This window comes from Salvelinus namaycush, chromosome 19, assembly GCF_016432855.1.
Source record: "Salvelinus namaycush isolate Seneca chromosome 19, SaNama_1.0, whole genome shotgun sequence".
NCBI classification, from domain to species: Eukaryota; Metazoa; Chordata; class Actinopteri; order Salmoniformes; family Salmonidae; genus Salvelinus; species Salvelinus namaycush.
The window spans coordinates 45,334,163-45,349,070 of NC_052325.1; the positions used below are offsets into that span (position 1 = coordinate 45,334,163).

At 40.8% G+C, this 14,908-nt stretch overlaps 1 protein-coding gene across 1 annotated transcript in view; it reads left to right on the plus strand.

The window, feature by feature from the left end:
- LOC120064471 (E3 ubiquitin-protein ligase MYCBP2-like) overlaps positions 1-14,908 on the plus strand; it is a 110,129-nt gene that overhangs the window by 16,952 nt on the left and 78,269 nt on the right. The window contains exons 6-10 of the mRNA XM_039015067.1: positions 11,160-11,378; positions 11,601-11,823; positions 12,093-12,211; positions 12,389-12,476; positions 14,542-14,591. Coding sequence (XP_038870995.1) covers positions 11,160-11,378; positions 11,601-11,823; positions 12,093-12,211; positions 12,389-12,476; positions 14,542-14,591 — 699 coding nt within the window. The remainder of the gene's footprint in view (positions 1-11,159; positions 11,379-11,600; positions 11,824-12,092; positions 12,212-12,388; positions 12,477-14,541; positions 14,592-14,908) is intronic.

The following is a 14,908-nucleotide window of genomic DNA, read 5'->3' on the forward strand; positions in this document are numbered from 1 at the left end:
TCAAGGAGGGGAAAAAGTTGGTAATCTTCCTGTGCAGAGCCACCTGGGTATGCTCTTCCGGATGTTCTCGAAGTCATACATTTGCAGGAGGCTCACACTGATGAAGTAACATCTTCTCCTCAGCCCTGGTGATGAGGGTCCTCCAGTACCACAGGTTCTCACACCACCAGTTCGGGAAATGCGCAGCTGCAAGTCGCTTTGCTTCTTCTCCATGGCCCCTATCTCCTCATTCAGCTTATGCATGTCCTGGTTATCGGGCTTGGGGTCAATTTGGATGGAGCCCAGGGCCTGGCATTTACACAACAGGGCTTCACTTGTCCAAAATAGTTGGACCTGTTCCGAAATGGACCTGGGGCTTTCCCACCTGGACCCGATATGCATAAATCAATTTTCTTAATATAGAGACCCGTTCCAAATGGATCCGAGGACAACTAGACCCGTTCCGTATAGACTTGGTCGGATCCAGACCTGGTCCAATCCAAGTGATGGAAGTATAGTAGATAGCTGCAATAGCTGTTATATATCATCCAATACGGTTACGTCATTCATTGCTTAATTTGTAAATCGGGAGATGCCAGAACAAAAAGTGAGAGTGGGGTGACTAGCTAGCTCTGAGGTACTAGAACGCATACATTAAAATAAAATAATACATTTGTTTAGTAAAGCATTGCATGCATATCACATTTGCATAGTGGCATAGAGAAGTAGAGGCACTAAGAGTTGGCGGATGCTTTAGTCCAGGTCTGGGAGGAGATCCCTCAGGAGACCATCCGCCACCTCATCAGGAGCATGCCCAGGCGTTGTAGGGAGGTCATACAGGCACGTGGAGGCCACACACACTACTGAGCCTGTTTTAAGGACATTACATCAAAGTTGGATCAGCCTGTAGTGTGGTTTTCCACTTTAATATTGAGTGTGACTCCAAATCCAGACCTCCATGGGTTGATAAATTTGATTTCCATTGATAATTTTTGTGTAATTTTGTTGTCAGCACATTCAACTATGTAAAGAAAAAAGTATTTAATAAGAATATTTCATTCATTCAGATCTAGGATGTGTTATTTTAGTGTTCCCTTTATTTTTTTGAGCAGTGTATATAAACACTATCCTTAGAATATTGCGTCACTTGCTCGACACGTAAGGGCTTAAACACAGATTATCATTGCATCATAAACAACAGGCATTTTAAAGTGTATACAGTGCAGGTTTTTCAATTATTTGATCACCATTTCCCGATGAAGACCCTCAGTCAGTGCTGCACACTTATTTTCACGCAGAAATATGTCATTAAAACTGTCATAACAGACTATTGAAGCATACATTTTTTCCCTACCCCTGTTGACATCAGAGGTACGTCCAACTTCGCGGATGCATTAGCAATGAACAGATATATACAATTTCTGAATTACTTGAAATTACTAAAAATGTTTATTTTAAATATTGCGAAAGGCCTGTTAAAACCTGTTTGGGCTGCAGGGGCAGTATTGAGTAGCCAGATAAAAGGTGCCCATTTCAAACGGCCTCGTACTCAATTCCTGCTCGTACAATATGCATATTATTACTATTGGATAGAAAACACTCTCTAGTTTCTAAAACCGTTTGAATTATATCTGTGAGTAAAACAGAACTCATTTGGCACAAACTTCCTGACCAGGAAGTGGAAAATCTGAAATCGATGCTCTCTTCTAGGTCCTGCCTATAAATGGGCATGATACGTATTAGTATACATGCACGTCATACACCTTTCCCTGGATGTCAAGAGGCAGTGAGAGAAGAAATGGAGTGTTTATCTTGGTCTGAGATGGAATAAATCCTCTTGGAATGACGTGTCACCCATTTCCTGTTTTCAGGAAGGCGCAAGGAGGAACCGGGGATTGCCTTTTGAAAAGCTGTCGTTATAGGCGACTACTATCTCCGGCTTTGATTTTATTTGATACATGTGACAATATCATCGTAAAGTATGTTTTTTCAATATAGTTTTATTAGATTTTTGAAATTTATTCGGGACGTTAGGCGTGTTGCGTTGTGTGCCTTTGTTCAGAAAGGAGAGCTTCGCGCCACTTGGCTAGTGCGCTTGCTAATTCAAGAGGGAAAAAGGACGTTCTAAATCCAAACAACGATTGTTCTTGACAAAGGACACCTTGTACAACATTCTGATGGAAGATCAGCAAAAGTAGGACCCATTTTATGATGCTATTTCATATATCTGTCGAACTGTGTACTATTAGTTTTGCGCCCAGGTTTTGGGCACTCGGTCGCCATAACGTAAGCCTTATGTCGTAATGAAGTTATTTTTTGAATTCTAACACGGCGATTGCATTAAGAACTAGTGTATCTATCATTTCCTATACAACATGTATTTTTTAGTTATGTTTATGAATAGCTATTTGGTCAGAATATGTGTGTCAGAAAAAGTGTCTGAAAAAAATCCGGACGTTGTGGGAAAAAGTAGCTACGTTAGCACAATGTATAACATTTTCGAACAAAACATAAGTGTATGTATAACCTGATGTTATAGGACTGTCATCTGATGAAGCATATCAAGGTTAGTCAAAAATTATATATCTTTTGCTGGTTTGTTACGATCGCTAACTTTTGCTGCTGGGAAATGGCTTGTGTTTCTGGCTATTGTGGTAAGCTAATATAACGCTATATTGTGTTTTCGCTGTAAAACACTTAATAAATCGGAAATATTGTCTGGAATCACAAGATGCCTGTCTTTCATTTGCTGTACACTATGTATTTTTCAGAAATGTTTTATGATGAGTATTTAGGTATTTGACGTTGGTGTCTGTAATTATTCTATCTGCTTTCGGTGCAATTTCTGATTGTAGCTGCAATGTAAACTATGATTTATACCTGAAATATGCACATTTTTCGAACAAAACATAGATTTATTGAATAACATGTTATAAGACTGTCATCTGATGAAGTTGTTTGTTGGTTAGTTTGGTTGGTTCTTGGTTAGTTAGGTTGGCTTTGTGCATGCTACCTGTGCTGTGAAAAATGTCTGTCCTTTTTTGTATTTGGTGAGCTAACATAAATATACGTGCTGTTTTCGCTGTAAAACATTTTAAAAATCGGACATGTTGGCTGGATTCACAAGATGTGTACCTTTCATTTGCTGTATTGGACTTGTTAATGTGTGAAAGTTAAATATTTCTAAAAAATATATTTTGAATTTCGCGCCCTGCACTTGAAGTGGCTGTTGTCATATTGTGGCCGACCTCGGGCTTGCAGCCAGAAGAAGTTAACTGCATACTGTTTATTGACAGATTTGCAGTGCGTTCCCGACTGCAGGTTATGCCTTGATATTGGGCTACACACAATCCACATCTAGACGAAACAAATTTAAGAAACGATTGGAATTTGGATTTTATTATGGATCCAAGGCAGCAGCTACTATTCCTGCGGTCCGGCAAAATTAAGGCAGTTATCTTCTTATGGCTGAAGGGGCAGTTTTGAGTAGCTTGGATGAAAGGTGCCCATATCAAACGGCCTGCTCCTCAGTCATAGTTGCTAATATTTGCATATTATTAGTAGTATTGGATAGAAAACACTCTAAAGTTTCTAAAACTATTTGAATTATGTCTGTGAGATGAACAGAACTCATGTTGTCAGGCAAAATCCTGAGTTGAAATCAAAACAGGAAGTCAGAAATCTGAGCTTGTATGTATTCACCAGAGTCCCTAATCAAATCCCCTTGAGATATGAATGATTGTGCACTGCCTAGGGGTTCCACTAGATGTCAACCATCAATAGAAATGATAATGAGACTTCTATGATGTTGTGGGAGAGAATGATAGCAGAATCAGTCAGGTGTCCATCAAGCAGCCATTTTCTGATCATGCTTTTTCCTCATGGTACTCACTTGCGTTCCATTGCTCACGAAGACAAGAAAGAATACTCCGGTTGGAACTTTATTGAAGCTATATTTTAAAAGCATCCTAACGATTGATTCTGTACTTCTGTAGGATGAATATGTATGAACTTTCCAATTTGTAAGTCGCTCTGGATAAGAGCGTCTGCTAAATGACTTAAATGTCAAATGTAAATGTACTTAGTTTGAAATGTTTCTTTGACCGGTAATATCACTTTTTAAAGTTTTTGTCCGATATAACGCTGACCAGATTTAGCGTTTGGATATGTAAACCAGACGCGCTAACAAAAGAAGCTATTTGGACATAAATAACGGATTTTTTCGAACAAAACAAACATTTATTGTGGACCTGGGATTCCTGATGTAGATCATCAAAGGTAAGGGAATATTTATCATATATTTTCTTGTTTATGTTGACGCCATCTTTGCGGCGTTTTACTTTTGAGCGCCGTCTCAGATTATAGCGTGGGTTTCTTTTTCCGTAAAGTTTTTTTGTAATCTGACACAGCGGTTGCATTAAGGAGAGGTATATCTATAATTCCATGTGTATAACTTGTATTATCATCTATATTTATGAGTATTTCTGTTGAAACGATGTGGCTATGCAAAGTCACTTGATGTTTTTGCCACTAGTGAATCTAGTCGCCTCAATGTAAACTCAGATTTTTTGATATAAATATGAATTTAATCAAGCAAAACATGCATGTATTGTGTAACATGAAGTCCTATGAGTGTCATCTGATAAAAATAATCGAAGGTTAGTGATTAATTTTATCTCTATTCTGGTTTTTGTGAAGCTATCTTTAGCTGGAAAAAATGGCTGTGATTATTGTGGTTTTGTGGTGACCTAACATAATCGTTTGTAGTGCTTTCGCTGAAAAGCCTATTTGAAATCGTACACTTTGGTGGGATTAACAACAAGATTACCTTTAAAATTATATAAGACACATGAATGTCTGAGGAATTTTAATTATGAGATTTCTGTTTTTTGAATTTGGCCCCCTGCACTTCGACTGGCTGTTGTCATATCGATCCCGTTAACGGGACTGCAGCCATAAGAAGTTATACCATTTTAAAAACATTACAATACATTCATTACAGAATTCACAACACACTGTGTGCCTTCAGGCACTTACTCTACTACCACATATCTACAATGTAAAATCCATGTGTGTGTGTATAGTGCATATGTTATCGTGTGTATGCATGTGTCTGTGCCTATGTTTTTTACTTCACTGTTCCTGCTGTTCCATAAGGTGTATTTTTATCTGTTTTTTAAATCTGATTCTACTGCTTGCATCAGTTACCTGATGTGGAATAGAGTTCCATGTAGTATTGTGCGCCTCCCATAGTCTGTTCTGGACTTGGGGACTGTGAAGAGACCTCTGGTGGCATGACTTGTGGGGTATACATTAGGGATGCACAATATATCGGTGAACATATCGGAAATGGACGATATTAGCTAAAAATGTCAACTTCAGTATCGGCCCGATGTCTAGTTTAAAGCCGATGTGCAAAACCGATGTCAAAGCTGACGTGCATACCTAATAATGTAGGTACATGATGTAATGACGCCACGTTAAAATGTTGCGCTACACGTGCAACACATTCCTAACCTAGCACACAATGTCTGCTGTGTGGATCGAGCTGTCAAGTCGAGCAGTCATTTGAAAGGGTAAGAACATTTCAGCGAGACAACTCAAAGGCGAAATCCATTAACGCCAAGATAGTAAAATTCATTGCCCTTGACAATCAACCGTTTTCTGTCGTGGGTGGTAGAGCACTGGTACGCACTACCAAGTGCGCTATTTTTCAGATGTTACCGTACTGGAGTTACACAGTAATAGCGTCACTGCTATTAGCTTCACGACATACATACTATGCCTATTGGGCCTTTGCGTGTCAAACCGCCTATTGGGCCTTTGCGTGTCAAAAAAGATACACGTCAAATTACACTATTTGACAATAACACTATTTCACACATTAAATAAGCTTTTAATTTGACGCGTCAAATAACACAGTTCTATTATAGAATGGTGTGTGTTCTGAATTTGCACCTGCAAGCCAAGCGCCACCACTACTATCAGTAGCACTGTCAAAGCTGTATAAACAAGTCTGCAAACACCGGCCACGAACGATGTGTTTACAATACCGCGTTGGTAATAAAGCATTATTTGTTCGACTGCAACTTCTGGGTAGTTAGCTAGCTTTGGCTTGGTACCAAGCTAGCACCAATACAACCAGCCTGAAAACAATGACCAGTAGAAACTGCAGTAATTTTCATTATTCTTAGCAATGATTTAGGAATCCTTGTGAGTAAGTATTAGCTCGGTAGCCACTTGTTGTTCGCCTATTGAAATTGAGCTTAAGTTCATGAAAATGAACAGCTAGCCAGCTACTTAACCCTGTTGCCCAAAGCTAATGTTATAATCAGCCAGCTAGCTTCATCTGGCTAGTGAGGCTCCAACGGACCAGGTTATGTGTTGTGAAGGTAGGCACAATATTGGAATTTGGGGTTTGCTTTCAAAATAAAAGAACCTCTTTGAATGTGATGCAGAAGGTTACATTTGGTGGCATCATACCATATATAGACTAGATAATGTTAAACAAGGTTGGAATGTGAAGCAATGAAATGGGGTATCAATCTACTCGGGGACACCCACAGAACACAACTGTGAAGAGTTTACGTAAATATTGAGGGACTGTGACTGTGTGAAATCACCTCCCCAGTCAGACTATTGTGTGTATTGACATTCATATTGCACTGTACAACTTTACCCAAGGATTGGGGATCAATGAAATGGGGTATCAAAGTCTACTCAATTCGCAATATATTTTTTCCCAACGTCCTCATCAGACTCCAAAACATTCATGCAGTATTGTTTTTATTGGCAATAGTGTTCAATACTAGGGTTGCAAAGGGTTGGAAACTTTCTGGTAAATTTCCAGAATTTTGGTTAAATTCATCAAAAAAGTTAACTTATAACACTGAACCTTTTTTGTGGGATACACAAAAGGCAACGACGCTGGGCCAATTGTGCGCCGTCCTATGGGACTCCTAATCACGGCCAGATGTGATACAGCCTGGATTCGAACCAGGGACTGTAGTGATACAGCCTGGATTCGAACCAGGGACTGTAGTGACACCTCTTGCACTGAGATGCAGTGCCTTAGACCGCTACGTCCGTGTGTGTGTGTGTGTTTTAACTATTTAACGGTTCTAGAATGCTTAAAAGGCCGAACAAATTTGAGGAAGTTAAAGTTGTTCGCAAATTAAAGCTTGGTCGCAAATGGGTCTTCCAAATGGACAATGACCCCAAGCATACTTCCAAAGTTGTGGCAAAATGGCTTAAGGACAACAAAGTCAAGGTATTGGAGTGGCCATCGTAAAGCCCTGACCTCAATCCTATTGAAAATGTGTGGGCAGAACTGAAAAAGCGTGTGCGAGCAAGGAGGCCTAGAAACCTGACTCAGTTACACCAGCTCTGTCCGGAGGAATGGGCCAAAATTCACCCCTTATTGTGGGAAGCCTGTGGAAGGCTACCTGAAATGTTTGACCCAAGTTATACATTTTAAAGGCAATGCTACCAAATACTAATTGAGTGTATGTAAACTTTTGACCCACTGGGAATGTGATGAAATAAATAAAAGCTGAAATCATTCTCTCTCCTATTATTCTGACATTTCACATTCTTAAAATGAAGTGGTGATCCTAACTGATCTCTCTTTCTAAAATGATCCGCTGTTGCAACCCCTATTACCAGTCTCTTCAACCTCTTTCGTATTGTCCGAGATCCCTGATCCACCTCTACGCAGACGACATCATTCTTTATACATCTGGCCCTTCTTTGGACACTGTGTTAACAAACCTCCAAACGAGCTTCAATGCCGTACAACACTCCTTCCGTTGCCTCCAACAGCTCTTAAACACTAAATGCATGCTTTTCAACCGATCGCTGCCCGCACCCGCCTGCCCGACTAGCATCAATACTCTGGACAGTTCTGACTTAGAATATGTGGACTACAAATACCTAGGTGTCTGACTTAGAATATGTGGACTACAAATATCTAGGTGTCTGGCTAGACAAAACTCTCCTTCGAGACTCATATTAAACACCTCCAATCCAAAATGAAATCTAGAATCGGCTTCCTACTTCGCAACAAAGCCTCCTTCACAAATGCTGACAAACATACCCTTGTAAAACTGACTATCCTACCGATCCTCGACTTCGGCGATGTCATTTACAAAATAGCCTCCAACACTCTACTCAGCAAACTAGATGCAGTCTATCACAGTGCCATCCGTTTTGTCACCAAAGGCCCATATACCACCCACCACTGCGACCTGTATGCTCTCGTCGGCTTGCCCTCGCTACATATTCGTCACCAGACCCACTGGCTCCAGGTCATAAGTCTTTGCTAGGTAAAGCTCCGCCTTATATCAGCTCACTGGTCACGATAACAACACCCACCCGTAGCACGCACTCCAGCAGGTATATCTCACTGGCCATCCCCAAAACCAATGCCTCCTTTGGCCGCCTTCCAGTTCTCTGCTGCCAATGACTGGAGCGAATTTCAAAAATCGCTGAAGTTGGAGACTTGTATCTCCCTCACTAACTTTAAAAATCAGCTATCTGTGCAGCTAACCGATCGCTGCAGCTGTACACAGCCCATCTGTAAATAGCCCATCCAATCAACCTACCTCATCCCATATTGTTTTTATTAACTTTTTTGCTCATTTGCACACCAGTATTTCTACTTGCACATCATCATCTGCACATCTATCACTCCAGTGTTCATTTGCTAAATTGTAATTACTTTGCTACTATGGCCTATTTACTGCCTTACCACCTCACATCATTTGCACACACTGTATATAGAAGTTTTTTTCTATTGTGTTAATGACTGTACGTTTGTTTATCCCGTGTGTAACTCTGTGTTTGTCCCACTGCTTTGCGTTATCTTGGCCAGGTCGCAGGTGTAAATGAGAACTTGTTCTAAACTGGCCTACCTGGTTAAATAAAGGTTAAATAAAAACTATTTAAAGACCATTTTTACTAGGATTAAATATCAGGAATTGTGAAACTGTGTTTATATGTATTTGGCTAAGGTGTATGTAAACTTCCGACTTCAACTGTATACCAGTTTCATTTGAGGACCAGGATGTTGACAGCTGTGCCGTACATATTGCAAAAATAGTTGGGAAGAGATTTTTGATGTATTCAAGACGTCGTTCTTTTCAGATAACATTATTGAACAGAATTCTTTCCACCAACAAAATGTTGAATATTTGGGGCATATAGTCATCGCAGAGCTGCAGATTTTGTTGTGAGGATACATAATCAATAGACCATTTGTTTTGGTATTGCCCTCAGGTAGCCTGTTTCTGGTCTCAGATTCAGGAATGGCTGAAAATGCACAGCATAAATCTAAAATTCACCCTAGAAATAGTATTGTTGGGAAATCTGGGGAAACCTGGTCAGTCAATTACTTAAATAATTTTATTATGAGTATTAGTATATATCTTCAACTCGCAATCTGTGGATTCTATTCGATTAGATAGATTTAAATTGTATATTAAACGTCACAGTGCATTGGGGCTTAGGGGTGGGGAATGTCTTTTTTTCTAGGGGTGGAGGGTGGTCTCGGATGGTTGAGGAGCAGCTCTCAGTGGGAACTGTGGGGGGGGATCTTGGAGGGCTGGTAGCCTGGCGTTTGGGAGCTTAGGCCGGTGGCTGATAGGTTGCTGGTTCACGTCCCTGTTTTTGACCTTGAGAGATCTGTCGACGTGCCCTTGAGCAGGGCATTGATCCTGGTTGCTTCTGTGTGTCGCTTTGGATAAGAGTTTGTTAGATTACTGAATGTAATGTAAATGTTGAGCAGCTTCACTGCAAGTAGATTATTGAATATTAAAACATACAAAAAAAAGTTATGTTCCATGCTGTGTGGTTTCAGAAAGTACACAATAAAGAAGAATTATTAGCAATTATAATAAAATATTAGCATATAGCAATAAAACAATATTACAATGAGGTAACATAATAACTGAAGAGCTCAATGGCTCCCCAAAGGGGCAGAGCTATGCTAAACAAGCCAAATGAATACACAGGCCAATGCAATTATAAGGCCAGGGCAGCTTCAAAGGATACAACACAGGTTAATACTTATTTGACAGCATTAGCATTGTTTTACAGAGCTAATAGAACATTTTAACAACAATGAAGTCAATGCGGGTGCCAGCTGGAAAATGCACCAGGGGGAAAACTTTAGAGCAGGTTCTGTTCTGACTGGAGATCTGGACCAGAGGGAACCCTGGGGGATGCTTGGGCTCTCATCGAAGAGAGTAGTTTGTCCAGCTCATCCTCACCTTACAATAGCATTGCATGCCTCAAACATAAATTGTCCGCCACTGTGATATGGACCACTTCTATGTGAATTAACACACCTCATTTCAAACTGTTAGAAAATCATGTAGAATTGATAAGTTGAAACAGCCTCTAGATAATTAGCAGGCATCGTGCCTTGGTTTGAGGGCAGCGCATGTTAACTGACTTGTTGCGTAACAATACAATTGTGGAACTGCGCGTAAGAACTCACGCTGGGGGGACAGATGGAGATATTTGGAACTCATGTGTGAAAAGGGTCATCTTCATTCATTTGCTTCCTCAAAGGGGAAAATACACACTGGAATCAGAGAACTCTCGAATCCAATAAGACGATCATAATATTCACTAAATTGGAAAGTGGCCCACCATTTAGAAGGCCACTGAATAAGAAAGCCATAAATAAACAAAAATATGCAAAGATATAAAAGTAAAATCTTCCTAAAACTGTATGAATAAAGGTGACGTATCAGTAAGCCAGCACCAGTGATGTAGTGTAGGCTAAACCTGTATCGATGCTGTTTACTCACCATTTTATTTAATGAATAGCGATTATGCACTTATAATGCAGGAGTAGCTCTTTTTCATGAATGTTTACTTGTCTCCTGCCTTTTTCCTTTCTTACCCACCAATCGTTTTCCCACTACATCCCTGGCTATCATTAATAAAGTTTTGCCATTGATAATTCTTAATATTTTAACTTGAAAGGGGGAGAGCAAGAGATGTAGGTGCCCATTACTATTACCCCTATATGTTTAGATGTAAACGTGATTCAAGATCATACACCATACCCAGTGGGTCAACTTCCTGCTTACAGATAACAATAACATCTAAGTGTACTTTTTAAGGGAAACAGAACCAGTGTGATTCATTTGATCATGTTTTTTCCCAATCAGGCCGCAGTGGAAGTCTTTGGTCTGGTCCAGGAGTTACTTCCTGCTGTCTCCGCTTTGAACCAGAAGTATGCCCCACTGGCTTTCAACCCCAACCAATCAACAGACAGCACCACGGGCAACCAGCTGGAGCAAGGCCTATCAGCTTGCACCACCTCCAGTCACTATGCTGTGATAGAGAGTGACCACCCTTACAAGCAGGCCGGAGTCACACAGTATATGGTAAAGCACGCACACACGGTGAAGTGGGACTGTTCCCAACATAGGAATTCTTAGTCAACGGTAAAGAAAAGTATATATCTAGCAGAACTGGACGTATTATATGAACCAGGATGTACTTTTTACAAATTTGGATCCCCATTAACTTTTGCAGAAGCATCAGCTACTCTTCCTACGCATAATTGTGTCATGGCTTTAACCATCCTCTCCCCCTTAACACCTCAGCTGTCATTCCCGGACTGCGTGCGGTGGACCACCATCGAGTTTGACCCCCAGTGTGGCACAGCCCAGCCAGAGGATGTCCTCCGCCTGCTCATCCCAGGCCATTCGCTTCACCTGTCCAGCCTCGGCACCAAGCCCCTGGCCCACGACACCATCAACACCTGGGTGGAGCTCAAGAAGATCTCCGGCTCCAATGGCTGGCCCACCACTGTCCTAGTGCTGCCAGGTAAGATAAAAGTGGTCCAACGCAAGGAAACAAGTCATTTGAACCAATCAAAAGGTTAGGTTCAAATGACACGCAAGGAAACAAGTCATTTGAACCAATCAAAGGTTAGGTTATTGATCGGGGCAGCTCAATCTCTTCAATGGACAGCTCTGCTAAGCCACTTGCTACATGAATTAATCTCAGCTAACCTACAATAAAGTAGTCCCCCTGTCCTCCCTGCGGACAATATCACAGCATCACCCCCTTCTCTTCTTCCTTTGGGATCCCAGGAAACGAGGCCCTGTTCTCCTTAGAAACTGCCTCTGACTACGTAAAAGACGAGAAGGCCTGTTTCTACGGCTTCAAGTGTGTTGCCGTGGGTTACGAATTCAACCCCGGACCAGATGAGGTAAGGGGGAACTTTGTTTTGCTATGTTAAAAGGGTAGTTTCCCCCAAAAACAAGATTTACCCACTTTTCCTGTTCTTGTACTGTCATTTGTTGTCAAATAAATGTTTTTACAACAAATGATACCTTTCTCTCTGTGTGTGTGTGTGTGTGTGTGTGTGTGTGCGCACACGTTTAAGGTTATTATCCAGCTGGAGAAGGAGTTGGCATACTTGGGCAGTGTGTGTGCTGCTGCTCTCATGAAGAAGGATCTGGCTCTTCCTATAGGTGAGGGAGATCATAGAACATGGCAAAACCGATCGGTAACACAGGAGAACTTATATTGAGCATGTACTGTATCAACTCATATTCTTTCAATACAAGTACCAGGTGCTTGTTCTCATTATTGAAGTTGCAGTCAAATATATTTGCACCTTTACACTTTACAATGGAGCAGAATGTTCTCTTTTCTCTTTTCAAAACTGGTTCATAATTTAGTTCAGGCCATTTTGTGATTTTGAAGTGAAAATTCTAAATGTCATTTTTTTCTTGGTCCTGTGCAGTTGTAAATCATACAAATACACTTGTGATCACCAAACGTTTTTTTCAATTTAATCTTATTTTGTGAAGAAATAGTGCCAATATATTTGACTGCAACTGTATACAGGTCATTAAAAATAGAGTCATTAAAAATGGAGTCATTAAAAATAGTTTTTCAACCACTCCACAAATTTCTTGTTAACAATCTATTGTTTTGGCAAGTCGGTTAGGACATCTTCTTTGTGCATGACACAAGTAATTTTCCCAACAATTGTTTACAGACTGATTATTTCACTTGTAATTCACTGTTTCACAATTCCAGTGGGTCAGAAGTTTAAATACACTAAGTTGACTGTGCCTTTTAAACAGCTTGGAAAATTCCAGAAAAGATGTGATGGCTTTAGAAGCTTCTGATAGGCTAATTGACATCATTTGAGTCAATTGGAGGTGTACATGTGGATGTATTTCAAGGCCTACCTTCAAACTCAGTGCTTCTTTGCTTGACATCATGGGAAAATCTAAATAAATCAGCCAAGACCTCATAACATTTCCTCCACAAGTCTGGTTCATCCTTGGGAGAAATTTCCAAACACCTGAAGGTACCATGTTCATCTGTACAAACAATAGTAAGCAAGTATGAACACCATGGGGCCACACAGCCGTCATACCGCTCAGGAAGGAGACGCGTTCTGTCTCCTAGAGATTAACGTACTTTGGTGCGTAAAGTGCAAATCAATCCTAGAGCAACAGCAAAGGACCTTGTGAAGATTCTGGAGGAAACAGGTACAAAAGTATCTATATCCACAGTAAAATGAGTCCTATATCGGCATAACCTGAAAGGCTGCTCGGCAAGGAAGAAGCCACTGCTCCAAAACCGCCATAAAAAGCCAGACTACGGTTTGCAACTGCACATGGGGACAAAGACCAAACTTTTTGGAGAAATGTCCTCTGGTCTGATGAAACAAAAACTGTTTGGCCATCATGACCATTGTTATGTTTGGAGGAAAAAGGGGAAAGGGGGGCGGCTTGCAAGCCGAAGAACATCATCTCAACCGTGAAGCACGGGGGTGGCAGCATCATGTTATGGGGTGCATTGCTGCAGGATGGGCTGGTGCACTTCACAAACTAGATGGCATCATGAGGGAGGAAAATTATGTGGATATATTGAAGCAACATCTCAAGACATCAGTCAGGAAGTTAAAGCTTGATCGCAAAAGGGTCTTCCAAATGGACAATGCAAAGCATACTTCCTTAGTTGTGGCAAAATGGCTTAAGGACAACAAAGTCAAGGTATTGGAGTGGCCATCACAAAGCCCTGACCTCAATCCTATAGAAAATGTGTGGGCAGAACTGAAAAAGCGTGTGCGAGCAAGGAGGCCTACAAACCTGACTCAGTTACGCCAGCTCTGTCAGGAGGAATGGGCCAAAATTCACCCAACTTATTGTGGGAAGCTTGTGGAAGGCTACCCGAAATGTTTGACCAAGTTAAACAATTTAAAGACAATGCTACCAAATACTAATTGAGAATGTAAACTTCTGACCCACTGGGAATGTGATGAAAGAAATAATAGCTGAAATAAATAATTCTCTCTACTATTATTCTGACATTTCACACTCTTCAAATAAAGTGGTGATCCTAACTGACCTAAGACAGGGATTTTTTACTGGGATTAAATGTCAGGAACTGTGAAAAACTGAGTTTAAATGTATTTGACTAATGTGTAAACTTCCGACTTCAACTGTATGTGCTTGTATGATTATAATTTGCACTAAATGGCATATCATATTTTATCCTCTGTACTTTTTTTTCCAGGGAATGAACTTGAAGAGGACCTTGAGATTCTTGAAGAGACCTCTCTCCAGGTATTCTGATCCCATTTAACTTTCATAACTTTTCATTGTGACGTAACTAAAGCTCTCAAGTGTGTAAGCATGAGGTGTGAAAAAGACGGCCAGCCCTCAAACGTATCATCAAGCCTCTGTCAGCATGTAACGAGGACATACAGTGCTGCTTAAAAGTATGTGAACAGATTTTTTCAGGACATCCCTGCCAGCCAAACATTCTCCTTACCCGGACGATGCTGGGCCAATTGTGCGCTGCCCCATGGGTCTCCCAGTCGCGACCGGCTGCAACAGAGCCTGGACCCAGAATCTCTAGTGGCACAGCTAGCAGTGCGATG